This window comes from Poecilia mexicana, unplaced genomic scaffold (assembly GCF_051168715.1).
Source record: "Poecilia mexicana isolate PSO_F unplaced genomic scaffold, ASM5116871v1 scaffold_2, whole genome shotgun sequence".
NCBI classification, from domain to species: domain Eukaryota; kingdom Metazoa; phylum Chordata; class Actinopteri; order Cyprinodontiformes; family Poeciliidae; genus Poecilia; species Poecilia mexicana.
Genome location: NW_028263371.1, coordinates 23762507 through 23782302, shown reverse-complemented (window position 1 = coordinate 23782302; position 19796 = coordinate 23762507). Strand labels below are relative to the sequence as shown.

Here is a 19796-nt window from a genome sequence, read left to right as displayed (position 1 = left end):
AAGTCAGCAGGTCTTTATTGAAGCAGCAGCTTGTTGGCTTTAATATTCATGGGAATCTTTAACTGGTTCTGTTGGACTGGTTCACCTGCATCCTGTTCGTTTCAGCTCATCTTTTATTCTTTTTTCAGGTTGTATGACTGCAGGTTGTCAAAGATCAGCTGTGATTTTCTGGCCTCAGCTCTGAAGTCCAACAGCCTCCATCTGACATATCTGGACCTGGAGGGAAACACAAGCCTGAAGGATTCAGATGTTCAGCAGCTGAAGGATCTTGTAAAGACTTTAAGGTAAGTAAATGTTTGTAGTGAGTCCAGCTGCTGTCAGTGTGGCCTATGTGGTTTTGGTGGCTTCTATCGGTGTGGCAATGAACGACAAGAAGCTGCTCAAGTTGGCATCAGCTGTTTCTTTAATTCTCCATCTGCATTTCACAGAACGGGCATGGAGGTAAGGTCAGTCTCTGGGATCAAACAAGCTCCTGCAAGGAGGAGCCAAAATGTTACCGCGTGGGAAATTCCCACTGCACTTTCCCACGAACTAAACATTCTCGAACACGACAAAAACGACATAATAACAGAACTAGCGTGACCCAGACCGAACATATTTCAACAATATGCAAAAACGACAACCACAAACACACTTCACAAAATGCATTAATATTTCTTTAACACATGGCAGAGACACGTTACCTCGTCAGTGATCCTCATGGCTCTGAGGTTTACCCATAATTTCTCGCTCTTTCTAGGGTGAATGCAATACAACTTTTTACCAGCAGATGGTGCATTTTAGCAGGATTTAACCTGAACCATTTTAACTATGTTACATCAGCATATTGAGCTAAACCCAGTTAGAATCAAAGCAAAGCTCCAGTGTTCCCAGTAAAGCTGCAGCTTCTCAGTGGGAGGAGAATGGTTCAGGCTTCCTGATTGGACACAGAGACAGCAATCAGCCAATCAGAGGAGCAGCAGCTTGCTGTGTTCCTGTGTTTGTGTTGGTGTGAAGATGAGTGTTGTTGCTGTGTCCATGTCTCCAGGACGTCCAGCTGGACTCCAGCGTCCAGCCGTCCAACATGTCTAGAGACAGTGGTCCTCATTCATCAAACTGTGGCAGCAGCTTGATGAATGAGGAAACAGTTCCTGTTGAACTGTTTCCTCAGTTCAACAGGAAACAACTGATCAGGTTCATCTTGGTCACAGCTCTGAGATCAGTCTGACTGCAGCCTGGAAACCATCTACTGGATGTGCTGCGTCACTGACTGCTGCTGGAGAGCCTGGAAACACTCACTGATCTGATCTCTCCATCCTTCTTCTCTCTGCAGGTGGAGGCCATAGTGATCTCTGTAAAGTAGAGAACGGTCTCTGTGTCCTGCTGATCCTCAGAGGTTGAAGCTGCAGCAGTTTGAGTCTAAAGAGACTCTGACTGGATCATGATGATGACCTCTGACCTCCAGGATTTTCCTCCTGTTTATTTTCTCATGTCTGTCATTTAGTGTCTGATATTGTTTGTCTCTTTGGATCAATAAAGATCCGATTCAAACTGGGCTCCATTTAGAGGCTTCATGGAGTTTTGATCTGAACTGGATTCAACTGGAAAGTTGATCTTTTTTCTCTCTGATTCATTTTCATCCTGGAACCAGAAATGGTCTGAGATGGAAACATGGGAATCATTTTCAGTTCAGCTTTGAATCATAAAGACACTTCAAACCTCTTTTCTCTGCTGCTTCTTCTTCTGCTGACAGGAAAATGTTCCTCAAAGCTCCACAGATAAAAAGATGCTTTACTGGAAACTGCAGAGAAACTTCAGCTTCCATCACAGAAACCAGTTGAACCAGTTTAGAACTGGATGTCCCACAGAAACTCTGATCTTAGTTTTCAGGAACATCCAGCATTTATCTGATTAAAAAAGATTTTAAATATTTTAATCTTTTTATATTTATAATACAATTTAAATAATGAAGTTTTGCATCATCATTGATTCTCAGTTTGTTTTGGTTTTTCCATTTTTACCTCCATGTTTCATGTTTTCAGTTTTCTAGAGAACTTTAGGACTCGATGTGTCACATCAGGCTCTTTACTGAGATTCACTGATTTATGCAGACCTCAGAGAATCACTGGGATAATGTGCTGATTGGTTCATGTTTGTTTTTATATTTATTCTTATGTAATGTGGATTCCTGAGTGTTTAACACCAAATAAATTTTTTTTTAAATCTGTTTTTTCCATGCAGCTGACTGTGTACACTTATAATAACTGAACCTGAATTTTAATGCTCCAGGTCATTTTGCTTCTTTTTAAGTTTTCACATTTAGTTTCAAAGCTTAAATTAGTAAAAGCAGAAACATCTCAAGTTGATTTCAGTTTTAAGCTACTAATTAATCCAGCAGTTTATTTTTACATTATTGAGACTGAACATGTTTTAAAAAAAACAGATGAGAAACATTTTGTTTCGATCAAAACTCAATTAATCAAACCATCTATAGAATTAGAATAATAACTTGTATAAAACTCATTTCTGTCTGGCTAATGGTGCAGCAGATCCTGCAGGGGGCGCTCTGGGTCCTCAGTGTTCCGGTCACAGCTCCCAGATTCCTGAATCTTCTGGTTCCTTCCTGAAACGATTTCCTGCAATAAAATGTTGGCTGGAAAACTGAGAAAAGACCTGAAAAATTCAAATCTGACCTCAGAGTTTCACAGCTCAGATCACCATGGAGACCAAGAGAGGAAAACATGGAAGTAAAGGTGTTGAATGTCACCTGGAAGGGGGCGGAGCCTCAGGAGAGTCAGCTCTAGTCAGGTTTGGATCAGAACCGGTTCAGACTCCATGCAGAGCAGAGTCTGGATCAGGTGAGTTTTCACTTCTTGTTCTTCTCTCTGTGGAGGAACCAGAACTCGGCCCGGTTTTCCTTCAGAACCAAGCTGCTGGCTTCATGGAGCTGTGGTTCTGGTCGGGTTCTGGTTTCCTGTTGATCAGAACCAACTAACTCTGACAGCAGATTTCTACAAATTCTCTTAAAGCTGCAGTTTCCAGTTGCTGAGCTGAAAACTGTTTTTTTTGTGGACTTTTGTGGTCTTCCTCACCACCTCTAGCTGGAAATCATGACTGAACTCAGAGGAGCTCCAAACAGGAAATTGGTCAGAAAAAGATGTAAACATTCACGAGTCTAGCCTCCCAGAAGAATATCGAAATCCTTGTCTTCGATCAGCGAAATGAGATGCAGGTGATCAGTTTGTGTGATCAGCGATCACCGATCATACACTTTTTCACGGAAATATGCCGATCGATCGATACACCTCTAGTGAATAGTTGGCTTACAGTTCATTTCCGATGAGAAGAGAGTTAAAATTGTGATAACTCAGAAGAGAATAACAGAAAAAAAATTGGATGATCTTTTTGTTTGTTACAAGTGAATGGATAGATAGGATATTATCTAGACTAGCAAAGTTGCTATGTCCAAGGCAGGTACAGATTATATGTGCAGCTTTTCTTGAATGATGTGTATGGAACTTTTGGAAAAAGAAAATAGTGTAAAGTCTGTATGTACACTTGTATGGAAAAAAATATCAATAAAAATGTGCAAATAAAAAAAAAAGAATATCGAAATCCTCGTCTTCGATCGGTGAAACTGTTATTTTTCTCCTTTGATAGTCTACCCTGTGAGAAGTTTCAAACTACAGTCTGTAATATTTTGCCACAGATAAAATCGCAGGCAAATGGGATCATAATTATGAGTCCAGCCTGTGTTTTGTATTTTTGGTCCAAAAAATGTAAATATTCAGGAATCTAGCGTTGCACAACGATCTCATTGAACTCGTCATTCTCTCCTAATCTTAAAATGGTTAATGTTTCATGTTGAAAATCGATAGTTACTTCTGCACCATCTGGAGCTATTAAATTTACTGGTTCCCGTCTGATTCGTACTGGATTGAGTGAACTGCACCAAATAGCACCACAAATTAAACCGTAGCCAAATGCATGCAGTCAGCATAGCTGTAGCCAACCAGGTGCTGTGGTGGCGCAAGTTTTTCGTCTGTATATATGAATGAACACTAGAGATAAAACAGATAATAGAAACCATTTTCATATTTAGAAATGAAAAACTAACCTCCAAACACTTCACTGCTTCATATATATATATATATATATATATATATATATATATATATATATATATATATATATATATATATATATATATATATGAGAGAGAGAGATAGTTTTTTTTTTATTTGTTCCATGTTAAGTGTTGCATTTTTAGTATTCCCACTTGTCCAAGTGGGAATCTCTGAAGGTGCTTTAGGTTCCTTATCTTGTTTTTGTTTGCAGCTAAAACATCAGATGATTAACATCATATCTTTCTCTCTTTCTCTCTGATTGTTGCTGCAAACTTCAGTGGAGAATTGATCACAGCTGCTGTTCGTTCACGTCCCGCCCACAACGAGAAACAAAGTCAGGAAATGGAAAGAGCTCTTATTTTGACCAAATAAATGACGTTAAATATGTTTATTTGCAGGTTTACTCAGACAAATTATACATCTGTCAAGAAAACAAAGGAGTCGGTTAATTGAACTGATAACATACGTTAGAACAATGAGGCAAATCCTTTGTTTCTTTGTTACAAGCTCTCATCCAGGCTGTTACATTCATTACTTGGCGTTTTTGGACATTCATGGACAGAAACATGTTTTGTTTTTCTGTAGTTCAGTGGGACTTTGATCAGGGGATTGTTGGACAAGGTGTTGAAACTTAATATTCTTAGAAAAACGTGGAGCAGGTTTGTTTTGACTTTCAAAAGAAATCTGTTGCATAACTTTGAATATTTCTTCCTACAGTAATTAATCTCTGCGTGTGACGTATCTGGTGTTGGACCATGAAAAGCGTCAGTCAGTCCAGAATCTGAAGACTCTTTGTGTCTTGAAAGCCTCCCATTGGTGCTCCAAGGAAAGGGGCGTGGCTTGTGAATCCAGGTGAGATTGGTTGTCAACAACATGCGGCAAAGTGATACAATCTGAAACACAGGGTGTGATTTAATAAATAAAACTTTGTCGTGATGTCTTTAAATATCCCTTGAATTTAGTCATCAAAAATTCACCATCATGAACACAACTGGAGAGCAAAGAGGTGAAAATGATGATAAAAGTCCCTGAAGAGTTTCTGAGCATCATGAAAACAATGTGCTGATCCCTCACAGGTTTACTTGCTGCTAATGTTTCAGTTGTGAGCGTAGATTCCTCCAGTTCTGATGCTGCTGATGATGGGAGACGATACTGGATGGTGGCCCGGCCTGATGGGCTTCGCTGAAACCCAGAGCAAATAAACCTTGTTCAGGGACTGAGGTTGCAGTCCCTGAACAAGGGACTGCAACCTTGTTCAGGGTTGCAGTCCCTGAACTGCAGGGACTGCAACCCTGCAGGTGGGTCCAGGTAGGTACAAAAAGATTTGTACCTATCTTTTTAACAAAGATAGGTACAAAATAAAATTGTATTCTGGTTTATTTATTCATAATTCTGCAGAAGGAGTCTTTAAATTACAAATGTCCTGTAAACTAGAGCTCTGGTTCAGAGCTGAGAAGACTACCTATGTTCAAAGCTAACTGGTGCAAGTAGAAATTCAAAAGTTACATGAAATTCAATGTCAGCTGGTCTGTAAATAAAGAGAAATCACCGATCTGAGCAGAATATCCCCTCCTGGCCATGTTCTTGGCTCGGACGGCCTCTTTGATGCGGTCCACCTCTTTCTGGTAGCGCTTGCGGTCCCTCATGGCGTTCTCCTTGGCCTCCTTCAGGGCGTTCTCCAGAGCTTTGACTCGCTCGGCCGTGGCCCGCAGACGCTTCTCCAGCTTGGGCAGCTCACAGCGAAGGTCTGCGTTGTCTCGCACCAGCTGAAGACGCAAACCAGAAACCATTAAATTAACCTCTGAGCCCCAAAAGCCACTGGAGGCTCAACCAGGATGGAATAATTCAGCCATTAGCCTGAATGATGAACGTGTTCCAGTTCACCTGCTTGTGGACCTTGGTGAGTTGGTCCAAATTGTTTTCCAGGAAAGAGATTTTCTGTTTCTGAGCGACGTTGCCAAGCCCCTCCTCACAGTCCAGTTCTGCGCTCTGGAAACCAAAAGCAGCAGGTCAGAGAATCAAAGCAAAGCAGCGATTTGAAGATTTACCTTCTTAACTCGAGCTGTGAGATCCTGAACAAACAGTTTGCGAAGGTTGTGCAAAGTCTGCAGTTCTTTGGCCTGAAAAAGGAGAAAATATTCATTTTCTGACTCATTCAGTTAATCGACCGAAGCGCATAACAAAACATAAACATGACAAAAAGATGAAAGAAAACAAAAATGCAATAAAAATCAAAGGTCTGTGAAGTTAATTTAGAAATATTATCAAGAAATTTTGCAATATTAGCGTTTATGGACGATGCATTTAACTTTTTGTTTCTCTCCATCTTCAGACATCAGTGTTGTAGAAACACTGCCACCTGCAGGTGGGAGTTAGCAACACTTGAACCCAAAGTTTTTGGCTAATTTTGTGAAAAATTTGCAACAAACCCAGAATTCTGTACTAGCGCAAAACAAAACTGTAGATTAAGCATGAATGTCTGGAGGAAGTTATTGATATAATTTGGCAGCAAACAAATGAAAACAGCTCTGATTTGATTAATAAAGTAACATTTAAGCGTAAATCTGTCCTATTTATTGTCTTCTGGAGTCTGAAAAACATTGAGTTTGATATATGTGGTTTAGGGGATTTACTGGAGACGCAAACAAGGTGAATAACTCAAAACTTTGTTTCGCATCGTCATAATTATGTATTTATGAGGAATTAAAATAATTTAATAGATTTTGGATGAAGTTTGTAGCCCAAAACGTTTCTCCATGCCATCTGAACAGAGTTTCATTGGAACCAGTCACCCACCACCGTCTCCTCCAGCCCCTTCAGGTCGTCTCTGGCCTGCTCTCTGTGTTCGTTCAACAGACTAGGGGAAGAGAAACAGGACAAACCTTAAAGAATGAATCTTTATGTTGTTAAATATTCACACAGGGTGATATGAAGTGGTTCCTACATCAGCGTCTGCAGCTTTGAATCCTTCTCCTGGTCCTCAGCCTTCAGCTTCTCATAGTCAGACATGAGTCTCTTCTGCTCCAGTAACAGACCCTGGTTTAGACTGGAAGACAAACATGTCAGAATTTAAATAAGTCAATAAAAACTGACAATCAGGGAGTTTGGACCAGTTAGTAGGACTTTTTTAAACATGCAGTGCGTTTTGCAGCTGGACGGCCCAAATCATGAGGGAGTGACTGAGATCTTCTGCAGTTCATTTACAGAAACCTGGAGATTTATGCTCCCAAAACTAAAACAAGGATCATTATTGTTTGACTGGTTTGAAATTGGTTTATCCAAGTTGAATTGATCTGTTGAGAGACCTACATTATGGTACTTGAATCGTCTGTCGAAACCCCAGACCATAACAGGACCAGATGTCCATTTTCTGCTTTCAGCCCAAATCTCAGGTCCAAGGTGTTTTATCTTACAGTAATTAGCTAAAAAAGTGTTTTTATTAAAGAGATGCAGCTTGGTTTAGGTTTTAAAAACACATTGTACAAAATGCAGCCCTACTTTAATTGCAAACATCCCGTTTTTGTTTTGTCTGAACAGAAGATGTTCGCCTCCTCATTCGGGTTCTTTAGTTAAAGTTCAGTTTTTTTATGTTTTCACTGTAAAACAACAAAATCTTGCCAAGTATTCTTGGTTGAGTTTCTAGTGCAAATATCTTAGTACACGTGAAATAAGACAAAAATAACTTACAAGTAACTTTTCAGCAAGAAAGCTTGTTTTAAGTGAATGATTCATTAAAACTGATGGAACAGAACTGGTTCCACTGGCAGATTATTTCTCTTATAATAATGAAATTGTTTCTATGCTATAAGTGAAATAATCTGCCAATATAACAAGTACTTACTGTTCTCCTGTATTTTGCTGAAAGGTTACCTACTAGTTAATTTAGTCTAATTTCAAGTGTAATTACATATTTAGACACTAGAATAAAAATACTTGGTCAGATTTGGTGTTTTTCCTCCTGCTCTGGTTCAGGTGTTAATAATAGATGCGTCTCATTAAATCTTCAGACATTAAAAAGTCTGAAAAGTGTTTTTTAAATCTTTTTCCTCTTCCATGTCGGGTTTGAAAAGCTGAAACATTTCCTGCTGCGTCTCCTCATCGATCCGTCTTTGAAGGCAGTTTGAAGCGTAGGAATAAACGTTTTGGTTTTCCTGGAGGTTTCCTCACTCTGTCAGCTCGTCCAGCATCCTCTGCTTGTCTTCGATTTCGTCCCGCAGGCGGCTGAGCTGCTTCTGATGAGCCTCCCTGTGGCTCTCCAGCTGCTCCTCCACGCTTTTCTGGAGCTGGACGCAGAAATACGCATCAGAGACGCCAAGAAAACAACAACATGTAAACATCTGGTGGTGACGCCGTCGTCACCTTCACGTCCTCGTCTCCATCCGACCTGTTGAGGTCCTCCTTTGACACATCATGTCGTTTTTCTGAAGAGAAATCATCTTTAGATTTAGTCAGCCAAGCATAAGTCTAAGACGATGATAAAATTAAATAAATGTGCACGAAAGTAAACAAAATCCATTATGGTGAATAAACAAGCGATGCTTGACATGGAGGAAACAAGAATCAATAAAATACTTTTGATTTTTAAGGATTCTCTCTTAAAAATGAAACTAAAACTGATATTTAAGAGAACAAAATGTAAGAAACTTCATGCATTTTAGTTTAACCTGCAGTAAATTAACATATTAACAAAAAGGCTTGTTTTCAGTCACTAATTCTTGAAGACAAATTACACAGTAAAAGTTCTAGTGGTAGATTTTCTTCACTTAAAGCAGGAAAAATGTCTTGTTGTAATTTTTAAATGTATATTCAAGAATTAGTGACTCAAAACAAGCTCCTATATTTTGCTGAAAGTTTACCTGTAAACTAGTTTTTTTGGGTGTTTGGAGTAAAACAATTTGACTATTTTGCAAAGAAAAATGCACAAAAGCATCAGTTTGTAGATTTCTGCAGCTGGTACATTAAACCCTGAAGACAAATAGTGAAGTTTATGGATACGATGTGATGAAACATGTAAAAGTTAAACATATATGTGTTGGTCTTGCTCTGCAGAGGAAGAGGTGGGTGCGGACCGTGCGCCTGCAGCTTGGCGATCTCCTCGGTCAGCGCGTCCTGACTCTCCTCCAGCTGCCTCTTCTTCTGCTCCATGTTCTGCATGTAGTCGGTCAGAGACTTGATCTTGGCCTGGTGCTGGACGAACGAAGGCAGCAGGTGGAAAAACCTCCAAACTGTGAATGAAGAGAGGTGGCTGAAGACTTGTGCACAGCTTACCTGTGAGATGAGCAGCTGACAGGAGGCCAGCTCCTTCTCGTTGGCCTGGATCTTGCGGTGGGCGTCGGCCTGCGCGCTCTCCAGCTGCTTGCTGCGGTTCACCAGAGACTTGACCTCTGACTTCATCTTGCTGATGTAGAGGCGAGCGACGGTGAACTCCTCCTCCACCGCCGAGCCGTTCCCCTTCGCCTCCGCATTCTGAGCCAATAGGAAAGCTGGTCAGATGTTACCATGGTTACGCAGGCGACACACAGCTCTACGTCGGCGCTTAGAACAAATCAACTTTCTCCAGCTGAACAGAAACAAAACTAGCAATTAAGAAATTAAAAATCAGGCCTGAAATCTGGGTGGACCTTCAGAGTCACATAAAGACGGTTACAAAGTCGGTCTCTAATGCAAAAATACAACATTTTATCAAGAATTTCTGTCTAGTTTTTAGTGCAAATATGTTAGCAGCACTTGAAATAAGACAAAACTAACTTTTTCATAAGATAAAAACCTCTTTTCAGCTTAACACTGATGAAAAAGTTCTGGCTTCACTGGCAGATTATTTCACTTCTAACGTGAAACTAGACATTTTTCATCAATGGCAGATTGATCCAGATTTGTGTTGAATAAATATTAAATTTTAAAAAGTGCAAATACCTTTGTACACTTGAAATAAGACAAAACTACAGAAAACTGTACTGATTTCATTAAATTAAAGCTGATCAGTTGCTTTTGATTAGCAGAAACTGGAACATTGATCAAATGTAATGTCTGTCGCCTGTTTCATAATTAATGACTGTTGGATTTATAAAACTGCGGCGCCTCGTCCTCACCGAGGCGGCCTTGGCGTCGCCGGTGCCGATGATGGCGCCGATGTCGCTGAGGTCTCGCAGCAGCAGGTTGAGCACCTCGGCGGCTCTCTTCCTCTGCAGGCCGTTCAGCTCCTCCAGCTGATTCAGCTCCCGCTGCACCACCGACAGCAGAGCCTGCCAACACCGACAGCGAGTATTTTGCAAAGAAAAATGCACAAAAGTATCAGTTTGTAGATTTCTGCAGCTGGTATATTAAACCCTGAAGACAAATAGTGAAGTTTATGGATACGATGTGATGAAATATGTAAAAGTGACTCAGCTCCCGCTGCACCACCGACAGCGTCTCTTCCTCTGACCCGTCAAACCGGACGCTGGATTCGGCGAGGTGGACTCACGGCTTTCTGCTGCAGCTCCTCGATCAGCTGCTGGTTGGCCGCCCCTCGCTCCTCCACCTCCTGGTTCTTCTGGTCGTAGTTGACGGCCAGCTTAATCTTTTTACATTTATTATAACATTTAAATAATGAAGTTTTGCATCATCATTGATTCTGTTTGTTTTGGTTTTTCCATTTTTACCGCCATGTTTCATGTTTTCAGTTTTCTAGAGAACTTTAGGACTCGATGTGTCACATCAGGCTCTTTACTGAGATTCACTGATTTATTCAGACCTCAGAGAATCACTGGGATAATGTGCTGATTGGTTCATGTTTGATTTTATATTTATTCTTATGTAATGTGGATTCCTGAGTGTTTAATCACCAAATAAAGTTTTTTAAAAATCTGTTTTTTCTGTGCAGCTGACTGTGTACACTTATAATAACTGAACCTTAATTTTAAAGCTCCAGGCCATTTTGCTTCTTTTTAAGTTTTCACATTTAGTTTCAAAGCTTAAATTAGTAAAAGCAGAAACATCTCAAGTTGATTTCAGCTTTAAGCTACTAATTAATCCAGCAGTTTATTTTTACATTATTGAGACTGAAGATGTTTTAAAAAAAACAGATGAGAAGCATTTTTTTTTCGATCAAAACTCGATTAATTAAATCATCTATAGAATTAGAATAATAACTTGTATAAAACTCATTTCTGTCTGGCTAATGGAGCAGCACATCCTGCAGGGGGCGCTCTGGGGCCTCAGTGTTCCGGTCACAGCTCCCAGATTCCTGAATCTTCTGGTTCCTTCCTGAAACGATTTCCTGCAATAAAATGTTGGCTGGAAATGAGCTGAAAACTGAGAAAAAACCTGAAAAATTCAAATCTGACCTCAGAGTTTTCAGCTCAGATCATCATGGAGACCAAGAGAGGAAAACATGGAAGTAAAGGTGTTTAATGTCACCTGGAAGGGGGCGGAGCCTCAGGAGAGTCAGGTTTGGATCAGAACCGGTTCAGACTCCATGCAGAGCAGAGTCTGGATCAGGTGAGTTTTCACTTCTTCTTGTTTTTCTCTCTGTGGAGGAACCAGAACTCGGCCCGGTTCTCCTTCAGAACCAAGCTGCTGGCTTCATGGAGCTGTGGTTCTGGTCGGGTTCTGGTTTCCTGTTGATCAGAACCAACTAACTCTGACAGCAGATTTCTACAAATTCTCTTAAAGCTGCAGTTTCCAGTTGCTGAGCTGAACTGGTTCCAGTATCTTTGCTGGTTCTGCTGCATGATGTCAGAAAACGCTGAACTCAGAGACTCGCATCTGGTTTTAGAGGAAGAGCTGATGTGAACCATTAAAACTGGTTTCCAGGATGAAACTGCAGATTCTGGTTCAGCTGCTGGATAAAACCTGAAAATCCAACTTTATTCCCAGTTGATCCGATTCTTTCCATCAGCAGCCAGATCTTTCTGGAGAATCTCTTTAGACACTTTGTCTCCTGCAGAGCAACAACCAGCCTCTGATGACATCACTAGGGCGACCAATCAGAGGCCTTGGGGTCACATGATGGAGGTTTTAAAACAGCTCAGATTCTGCTTCAGTCAGAGTTTAATGAAACTTCAGGTCAGATGATTCTGGTGAATGTTGATGTTCTGATTGACCAGCTGCTGCTTCTGGTCCAGTGACAATATTTGATCTTGGATCAGAACCAAGTGGGTTTTAGTGGAACCGCATTAAAGCGGTTCCGGTCCGATCTGTCAGACAGAATCATGTCTCTAAACAGCTGATTGAAAATCTTCATCCATTCATCAAGACCTGGAAATGAGAGGATGAGGAAGGCTGCTTACTGAACCCATCATCAGAACATGTTGGGTCACAATCAGAACCAGAACCAGTTACTTCAGAGTAACAGAACACTTTGAGTGAAACCAGAATTAAAGATGAATAATTATTATACTCATAGATCTGTTTATGACATTCAGGTTTGGAGGAGACAGACGTCCAGCTGCAACTCTAACCAGAAACACTGAAGTCGTCGTTTCTTCTCCGGCTTCAGCGGCTCCGAAAAGCCGCCTCTCCAAAGGAGGGACGGAACATGGTCCACTCAGACTCCATGTCCTCCACCTCCCCCGGAACGTGTTCGAAGTTCTGCCAGAGATGGGAGTTGAAGCTCCGTCTCACAGGGGACTCTGCCAGACGTTCCCAGCAGACCCTCACGATACGTTCGGGCCTGCCAGGTCTGACCGGCTTCCTCCCCCACCACCAGAGCCAACTCACCACCAGGTAGTGGTCAGTGGACAGCTAAGTATCTCTGTCCAAGACATACGGCCGCAAAACCAACGAAACGATGAGAAAATCGATCATCGAACTGCTTCCTAGGTGTCCTGGTGCCAAGTGCACATATGGACAGCCTTATGCCAGAACATGGTGTTCGTGATGGACAGTCCGTGATGAGCACAGAAGTCCAACAACAGAAAAACACTCGAGTTCAGATCAGGGCCGTTCCTCCCAACCACGCCCCCCCAGGTCTCATTGCCCACGTGAGCGTTGAAGTCCCCCAGCAGAACATCTCGGTGGGGTTTACCCCGGTGAACGAGAGGGTAGCCTCCGTCCGTCTACTGGTGGGGGGACGGGTTCTGACTGTTGTCTGTGCTTACGGGCCAACAGCAGTTCAGATTACCCACCACTTCTTGGACCTAATACAAGTAAATGGACCGAACTTCAGAAAGTGCCGTTCTACAAAGTATTTTAAGTTAATTCCTGTCATTGACACATTTCTGGTCATTGTCATTTCTGACACATTGACCCTGGATCCTGATATCAGAACTAAAGCTGTTCATCTGGTCTGAGAAGCCGATGTGGGTCATTAAAGACCAGAACCCAAGAACCAAGCAGGAAGCAGAACCAGGAGACCAACCCAGTCCTCTAGAGCTGCTCTGACCTTTGACCTTTCTGTTTGGAGCTGCTTAGGCTCAGTGGGCATGGCCAGGTCATCAACCTACCTGGGTCAACTGAACCCAGTGTTCCCAATATTTAAACTGGTCGCAGTGTTACCAGGATATAATCTCTGAATCATTGCTCTTCACATTCTTTTTTGTTTTTAATGCAACATTTTCATCCATCATTTATTTACTTGGCTCTTCTTTCAAACTCTATTTATTTACTGACCAACAGCCTACATTTCTATTCAGCTTTAACGTAAGGTAAAAAAAATTTAAATAGATCAAATCACATTTTTAGTTTTAATTTGAAGCTCAACCAGTTATTAACAGTTATATTATATCTCTGTAGATTCACACGAATCAGTTAGAAAGTGGTTTCTTACTTTGTTTCTGATGGTCCAGGTTCATTACTGAGGTATGGAGGATTTCCTTTAGACCGGTCACTCCTCATAGATGGACTGATGGATCCTGGAGGTTCTGCTCTGTCCTGCTTTAGATCCTGATCTTCCATCTTCTGGACTTCTGGAGAGAGAAACCAGCACAACCTCAGAGATTTCTGGGAACTAAACAACTCTTAAAGTCAGATGAGTTTTGTCTTAATAAATCTGGAATTTTGACATAAAACTTTTTGGTCTTTCAATCAGCAACAAAAAACTTCTGCCAAAAACAAAACAAGAAAACATGAACCAGCAGAAAACACCTTGTACTTCACTGGTTCCAGATTGACTAACGAACAGGGATTTCTTTGTGTCAACAGGTAATTTCTCATTGGAAAGGTCAGAAACCACCTGTGGGGTACCACAACGTTCAATCCTGAGGCCCCTCCCATCATTAATAACTTCCTGCTTGGTCAGTTTTTTTAACAAAATAATCAGATTACTTACCAAGACTAAATGACACACAGCTCTACATTATGATGTCACCAGGTGACTCTGAACCATCCAAGCACTGAACACATCCTTAGAATAGATAAATATCTGGATGTACCAAAACTTTCTCCAGCTGAACAGAAACAAACCAGAAGTTATGTTTGAACCTACAGAGAAACGATCTAGAGTCAATGCACACCTTCAGTTATTACAGCTGGAAACTAGAGATACCAAGAGCTTCTGACCTTCAGTCACATAAAGACAGTTACAAGATATGAATTCTATCATCTGAAGAACAATTCCAGGATTAAAGACTAATGTCCCAGCAAAATCTAGAGAAACTCATCCATGCATTGTTGCATTGGTTACTGCAACAGGTCTGCCTAAAAAATAAAAAAAAAATCAATCAGAATGCTGCTGCTGGTGTTCTGACTAAAACCAGAAAGATAGAGCACATCACCCAGTTCTAAAGTCTTTCCACTGAGAGAATAGCCTTTAAAATACTGTTAGTTTATAAATTACTGAACGACTTAGCAGGAAACGCACCTGAGATAAAAACAGCAACTCAACTAAATTATGTGGAGAATAATACAAGTTCAATGCATCTTAACCCCATACAAGAGAAATAAATCATTAATATTGTGAATAAAAGTAAAAGTAAAGCATCCACTGACTGTTATGATCAAGACATGTAAACGATTAAATTGGTAATTAAGGGTAACTCTAAACCATTAACTTACATTTGTAATTTATCATTCCAAACGGGACAAAAAGAAAATGGCAAAGATCATACCAATGTATAAAACTGGCAATAATCACCTCTTCACAAATTACAAGCCTCTCTCTCTTTTCCCTCAGTTCTCTAAAATGCTAGAAAAACTTTTTAAGAGACTAGAAAAATTCATTGACAAACATACACTACTCAACAGTAGTCAATATGGATTCAGAGCAAATCAGTCAACATCACCAACCTTAACTGATTTAATAGAACAAATTACCAATGCAACAGATGGTAAGAAATTAGCTGTAGGGGTTTTCATACATCTAAAGGAAGCCTTCGACACAATAAATCATCATATTTTAATTAAAAAATTAGAACCCTATGGAATTCTGGGAGTAGTTTTGAACTGGATGAGGAGCAGAAAATTTGTGAAAATGGGAGATATTGAATCCGATTGTCTGGAGATTGTGTGTGGGGTACCGGGACCCCACGTACTGGCACCAGTTTTACTTAATTTGTATATAAACAACATAAACAAAGTGTCTAATGTATTAAAATTTGTGTTATTTGCTGACAACACAAATATTCTAGTCTCTGGTGAAAACTTGCAACACCTTCTTTCCATAGTCTCTTCAGAAATAAGTAGATTAAAGAAATGGTTTGACAATAATAAATTATCACTAAATTTGGACAAGACTAAAATCATAGTTTTTGGAAACTGTTACAATCTGGTGGAATTTAAAATTGCTCAAATTATGTTTAAGGCATCTAATAAACTGCTGCCTGAGCACATACAGAACATGTTTTCTGAAAGAGAAGGGGGATATAACTTAAGGCGTTACTCAAACTTAAGGATTTGCAGTTTACAAACAACAAGAAAGAGCTTTTGTATTTCAATTCATGGGGTAAAGTTATGGAACAAGATAAACGAGGAGTTAAAAGAAAGTCAAAATTTAATACAATTTAAAAGGAAATATCAGGAGGTCATTTTCACAAGATATAGAAATATGGATGAGTATTGGCACTAATGTGTATATGTAAATAAAATATGTCTTTTGCATTCCTTGTTCTTGTGCATGATTTTATACTACCATCATGTCCGAAATAAATAAATAAGATCTGCTGTTGTATAAACCTTCCAGGCCTCTCAGGTCTTCTAGTTCTGGTTCTACTCTGCATCCCCAGAACCAAACATGGAGAAGCAGCATTCAGTTTCTATGAACCACAAATCTAGAACAAACTTCCAGAAAACTACAAAACAGCTGAAACACTGAGTGCCTTTAAATCTCGACTAAAAATCCACCTGTTTAAGCTGCTTTTGAAACATAACTAGAAAATAAATCAATTGTTCTGGATAACTTTTTATAACTTTCCTTTATTTTTCCACCATAATGTAATGTTCCCTCAGTGTTTATTCAAGGGTGTAAATCCCATCTCATTATTGGGGGGACAATAAACAGGAAGATTCAGCCTAATTCTTATTATTAATATGTTTCTTCCTATTGAGCAGTGAAAGTAAATAAAAGGTGTTACATGTCTTTTGCTTAAAGTATTTACTTACTGGAGGGTTTTTATTTGTGCTGCAGAACCAGCTGCACTTCAGCAGGTCCATTAAAACCTTCAGTTTGTATCTGAGAGGCTGAAGATGCTGCAACGTTCTGACCGCATTTCCTTAAAGCTGAAAACAACTTGATGTCAAAGCAGGAGCAAAAGGTTCCCAAGAGACATTTCACTGTTGCTGCATCGTTTCTGCCAGCAGGTCTGATTAGAAACTTGGCTTTTTCTAATAGCAGCAACAATAAGATACAAAAGAAGCCTGATTATGTTGTTTTGCAACCAAAACCTCCACAGCAACCTTTGTTTTAACAAATATCAGAGTAACTTTGGTCACAACAGAACCAGAAACAATCATTAGAAACACATTTATTGCTGCTGACACCAAACGCTGTAAACAGCTGCAGGGACAGGAAGTTACTCTGGAACAAAAATCTGTCAGAGAAACAAATGGTTCTGACTCTTTTCTCTTCAGAGAGAGAAAAACTCACTAAGCTGCAGTGAAGTTTCAGTAAAAAGTGATTTTATCTTCAGTTCTGAGAGACTTGATTTAATTCACTCGTTCTTAAGAGCTTCTCTTCTCTTCCTGCTACCTGCGAAACATGAGCCCCTCCCTTCCTCACTTACGGGAAATCACCTGAGTTTCTCTACCAGCCATGATGCGTTCAAGGACATTCAGTAACATTCAGGACATATTTAGCTTCATATCACCCTGTTTATCCACAGGGTGATATTTTCTAGAGTGTTAATTAAATATCTGTGACGTGTTCTAGACACATTAAACAAAACTCCACCAATACCAGCTGCATGCTGAGGCTAACTGGGAGCTCTGGGCTCAACCGGAGCAGCAGGTGATCCAGAAGCTCTGCAGAAACTCTGGTTGGGACCAGAACATCTGGTTTCTATAGCAACCTGGCTTAAAGTTATTGCTGAACTGATTTGATGATGAAAACTGTACCAGTTCCATAATTTTTATTGTCCTGCTTGACAGGAATCAAACTGTCTAAAGTAGGGGTGCTCAACTCCAGTCCTCGAGAGCTACCGTCCTGCAACTTTTAGATGTGTCTCTGCTCAAACACACCTGGATCAAATAAACTGCTCATTTCCAGCCTATTGCAGAGAAGAATGAATGCTGGTGAGGGAATTCAGACATTTTGGAGGAGAGGTGAATCTAAAAGTCACAGGATGGTAGCCCTTGAGGACAGGAGTTGGTGACCCCTGTTTTAGATGCATCATTTGATCCCAGCAGACTGGAATCAAACGGCTGAATTCCTTCATCAGCAGTCATTCAGTTCTGAAAAGGCCTGGTAACGAGCCATTCATTTGATTGGCTCATTGCAGGCCCTGTTGCAGCAGGGACCCATCTGAAATTTGCAGGATGGTAGCTCCTGAGGACTGGACTTGAGCACCCTGGTCTAAAGAGATTTAAAACTCTATAAATATAAAGCAAAAAAAACTTTACTACAGGAAAACAGTCAGTGAAAGAGAAGGAGAAACAATTTTATAGAAAAATGAATCTAAAAAAACAATTATCTGGAGCTGAAATTAAATGTTTGTTAGAAAGTGTGGAGCAGGTTTATGGAAATGAAACCTGAACTAAATTACATCAATTTAAAATAAATCTAAAACTCAATACATTTAAACCATATGTTGTCTCATAACATGCACACCTAAATATAACAGAATAAAGTATTTTAGCCTAATTTAGGACAGGAACAGAAAAGTTTTACTTCTTCCTGCTCCCTGTGGGCAACTTTTCTTCTTTGTTGATTCATTTATAGTTTTTTTAATCTCAAAGAAGTGAAGTGAAATGAATGTCTGATTTGATGATGTCACCATCCTGAGCCCTCAGGTTTGAACTGGAGCTTCATGGAGAGATGATGAGTCTGGATGGAAATCTGCTGGTTCTGGTTCTGTTCCTGGATTCTTGGAGTATCCTCATTCCTTAATTCTCCCGGATTTTGATCCAACGTGTCTTTCTTAGCCATTCAGGTTTGAATCCGTTAGAAAATCCATCATGTCACTTCTTAAAGCAGATTAATTATTTACTGATAAAAGTCTCTGAAGACAAGATAAACATTTAATAACCTCCTGGATCAGAAACAGGACTGATTTTAACCCAATGGGTGAAGACCTACTGGTCCCAGTTTGACTCTACAGCTGTAAAACTGGAGCTTCTTCCTGTAAGAGGTGAGTAGTAATTACTTAGTTACTTGAGTTACTTTTTGAAAATAGTATTTCAGAAGTATTTCTATGACGCTGTAAGTAGTTTTGTACTTTTGAGTACTTTTATTTTGAAGTATCTCTGATGTTGAAGCAGTGCGACCCACCTAGATCTACCCACCTCTGCTTTCTGCCCTCGGACCTCCATTTCAATTCTCCAGTCTGAAAACAACCAGGAGCCTGACTGAGCTCAGAGATACAGAAGCAGGACCAACTGGTCGGTCCAGATTCCAGCGACAGAACAAATGTTTACCTGTTGCTCTAAAGGGGCGGGGCTTAAACGACTGGTTCTGAGCTGTAGACATGAATCATGATCAGAGACCCACTGGTGTCCCAGTCTGTTTACCGGGAGACGATTCAAAACATTTTACTAATAAACTGAAAAGTGTGGTTTGCAAAAGTATTCATCCCTCGGTTTTAGTCCAACCAATTTCCTTCAGACGTTTCCTGATGACAGTTATTACTAAACAGAGTCCAGCTGTGTGTGATCTAATCTGATCTCAGTTCAAATCCAGCTGCTCTGTGACGCCTCAGAGATTCAGAGAAAACAGCAACATGAAGTCCAAGGAACATGGCAGAGAGGTCAGGGAGGAAGCTGTGGAGAAGTTTAAAGCAGACTTAGTCAATGAAAAAATTTCTCAAGCTTTGAACAGAACACTGTTCAATCCATCATCTGGAAATGGAAAGAGTTTGGTCCAATTATAAACCATCCAGCTAAACTTCCAGCTGAACAAGGAAAGCGCAGACCAGAGATGCAGCCAAGAGGCCATGTTGACTCTGGACCAAACCAATCTGTCCACAGGAAAAACTATTAGTTATTTGGTCAGAGCAGAACCAAACTAAACGTTTTGGCCAAAACACTATGAGAACTAATGCTGCGGGCAGTGTTGTGTTCAAGACCACCCAACCCGAGACCAAGACAAGACCAAGACCAGAGTGTATCGAGACCGAGACAAGA

The 19796-nt window shown here is 40.3% G+C and overlaps 1 protein-coding gene across 1 annotated transcript; it reads right to left on the bottom strand.

Moving 5' to 3' along the window:
• Positions 1 to 5101: 5101 nt before the first annotated feature.
• On the bottom strand, positions 5102 to 18986 carry LOC148160622 (kinesin heavy chain-like). Its single transcript, XM_088008040.1, has 13 exons — positions 18960 to 18986; positions 10540 to 10665; positions 10196 to 10426; positions 9375 to 9572; positions 9176 to 9293; positions 8466 to 8527; positions 8274 to 8389; positions 7051 to 7152; positions 6903 to 6963; positions 6155 to 6226; positions 5991 to 6095; positions 5656 to 5872; positions 5102 to 5288 (listed from the first exon to the last, which is right to left on the bottom strand). The coding sequence occupies exons 1-13, from the start codon at positions 18984 to 18986 to the stop codon at positions 5203 to 5205; spliced, it is 1521 nt and encodes a 506-aa protein (XP_087864166.1). The 3' UTR covers positions 5102 to 5202.
• Between the last annotated feature and the right edge of the window lie 810 nt (positions 18987 to 19796).

What these genes read in the sequence shown, in the direction of transcription:
- LOC148160622 (XM_088008040.1), bottom strand. Translation starts at nt 18,986, where the DNA reads ATGGAGGTCCGAGGGCAGAAAGCAGAG. An exon ending in GTCAGCTGCTCATCTCACAG is followed by an intron (nt 9,294 to 9,374) that starts GTAAGCTGTGCA and finishes TCGTTCGTCCAG; the next exon opens with CACCAGGCCAAGATCAAGTC. An exon ending in TCACAGCTCGAGTTAAGAAG is followed by an intron (nt 6,096 to 6,154) that starts GTAAATCTTCAA and finishes TTTGGTTTCCAG; the next exon opens with AGCGCAGAACTGGACTGTGA.